Here is a 2,634-nt window from a genome sequence, read left to right on the forward strand (position 1 = left end):
CAGCCATAAAGCACTAAAATGACGCAGCACCTGTCATGTGACGGGGCAGGTGGACGGATGTGTGTGTGTGTGTCGTGTGTGTGAAAGCGGGTTTGTGTTTATGAGTCTGTAAGGGTGTAGCTGGTGAAGGAGTGTTTGATAGCGCAGCCAACATGTCTTGGCACGCAGCAGCAGAGAATTCCCCCACACACACACACACACACACAGATAATGAAAGTGGGCGGGGTCAGGGGCGGGGCTGTGCGTGTGACTGGCAGCATGTGTTTTGAATGCCTTTATAAAAGAGTCTGACATCATTGACATACAAAGTTAGTCACACGTCTTCTGCGGGACGAGCCACACACACTCACTCACACACACACGCTCACACACACTCACTTTCACAGGTTAGAAGACACTCAGGAGTTGATATCGGAGTTCTGTTCATGGCAGAGGTGATGAATCTGATTTATTGATTATTGATTAAATTGTTCTGCTTTGAGATTTGTTTGTTTTGGGGCTTTTAAGTGAAATAATTTTGGTTTTGTTTTGTTTTTTTAAGGAATAATGAAGTTAAAGAATCTTTAAAGCAATAATAAAGTTAAAAATTACTGACTGATTTGTTTTTAAACTATAATGACAATTTTTATTCTGATTTTGTTTTGCTTTTGAGGTTTAATGAATTTAAAGAATTTTGATTTGGTTTTAAAGCATTAATTACTTTAAATCATTGAGATTTTGTTTTGTTTTTAGGCATTAAAAAGTTAAAGAAGTCACTTTTCAGTCGTTGATGATTTTAAAGAAATTTGATTATTTTAAAGCATTAATAACGTTAAATAATTATGATTTTAAGCACTAATGAAGTTAAAAAAAACAGGATTTTAAGCATTAATGAAGTAAAATTATTCAGATTTTGTGTTGTTTTGTTGTTTAAAGCACTAATGATGTTAAATAATTATGATTTTAAGCATTAATGAAGTTAAATAATTCAGATTTTGTGTTGTTTTGTTGTTTAAAGCACTAATGATGTTAAATAATTATGATTTTGTGTTGTTTTGTTGTTTTAAGCATTAATGATGTTAAATAATTATGATTTTAAGCATTAATGAAGTTAAATAATTATGATTTTAAGCATTAATGAAGTTAAATAATTCAGATTTAAAGCATTAATTAAGTTAAATAATTCAGATTTTGTTTTGTTTTGTTGTTTAAAACACTAATGATGTTAAATAATTATGATTTTAAGCATTAATGAAGTTAAATAATTAAGATTTTAAGCATTAATGAAGTTAAATAATTATGATTTTAAGCATTAATGAAGTTAAATAATTCAGATTTTGTTTTGTTTTGTTGTTTAAAGCACTAATGATGTTAAATAATTATGATTTTAAGCATTAATGTTGTTAAATAATTATGATTTTAAGCATTAATGAAGTTAAATAATTATGATTTTGTGTTGTTTTGTTGTTTTAAGCACTAATGATGTTAAATAATTCAGATTTTAAGCATTAATGAAGTTAAACAGTTATGATTTTGTGTTGTTTTGTTGTTTTAAGCACTAATGATGTTAAATAATTTTGATTTTAAGCATTAATGATGTTAAATAATTCAGATTTTAAGCATTAATGAAGTTAAACAGTTATGATTTTGTGTTGTTTTGTTGTTTTAAGCACTAATGATGTTAAAGAATTTTGATTTTAAGCATTAATGAAGTTAAACAGTTATGATTTTGTGTTGTTTTGTTGTTTTAAGCATTAATAATGTTAAATAATTATGCTTTTGTGTTGTTTTGTTATTTTAAGCATTAATCTGGTTTTGTTATTTTTATTAAGGATTAATGATATCAGATTTTTATATAGAGAATTGAATATACATATTTAAATGCATTAATGTTTGTCTCTCTGTCTCTCCTAACACAGATCTACAGTGGTGGGCAGTTGCAGCACTTCATTGACGGTTATGATGTCCGGCTCAGCAACTGGATGCGTTACGTTAACCCGGCGCGCTCGCTGGCCGAACAGAACATGGTGGCGTGTCAGAATGGGCCGGAGATCTTCTTCTACACCCTGCGGCCGCTGGAGCCCAAGCAGGAGCTGCTGGTGTGGTACAGCCCCGAGTTCAGCCAGAGACTCTGCGGACAGCAGGACACGCCGGACAGCACAAGCACAAGTCAGTCAATAACAAAACCTACATGCTTCATTAGAATTAGTCATCTCTGATACCTTTGCTTTTCATTCTCTGCACTCTCAAACATGTGTGCATGTCGTCATCTTGTTGTTTAAATTTAAAATAGAGGTTTTTTTCAATGTGATATTTAAAGTGTTGACAAAACACCAAATGACTACATGTAAATGTAAATGTAGTATGGACATGTTGTTTCCTTACATGTCTTCATAACATCACCTTCTTCAGACTGTCAGATTATTAGTCATCATCTCTGATACCTTTGCTTTTGTTTCTCTGCACTCTAAAATGTGAGGTTGTCATCATATTGTTGTTTTTATTACATTTTAATTAGATTTAATATATAGTTTAATGTTTTAAGTGAGTCAAACGCTCATTGAAAGGGGAAAAGTGCAGAAAAAACATTGAATTATTTAGTATTATTTCATAGCAGCTCTTTTTCTTGGATTATTACTCATCTCTGATACCTTT

General features: G+C 31.2%; 1 protein-coding gene across 1 annotated transcript in view; it reads left to right on the forward strand.

Moving 5' to 3' along the window:
- Nucleotides 1–324: 324 nt before the first annotated feature.
- Nucleotides 325–2,634, forward strand: part of prdm1b (PR domain containing 1b, with ZNF domain) — a 12,043-nt gene continuing 9,733 nt past the window's right edge. Inside the window, exons 1-2 of the mRNA XM_056479441.1 lie at nucleotides 325–434; nucleotides 1,899–2,148. Coding sequence (XP_056335416.1) covers nucleotides 426–434; nucleotides 1,899–2,148 — 259 coding nt within the window. The 5' untranslated portion in view covers nucleotides 325–425. The remainder of the gene's footprint in view (nucleotides 435–1,898; nucleotides 2,149–2,634) is intronic.

Source organism: Danio aesculapii, chromosome 19 (assembly GCF_903798145.1).
Source record: "Danio aesculapii chromosome 19, fDanAes4.1, whole genome shotgun sequence".
NCBI classification, from domain to species: domain Eukaryota; kingdom Metazoa; phylum Chordata; class Actinopteri; order Cypriniformes; family Danionidae; genus Danio; species Danio aesculapii.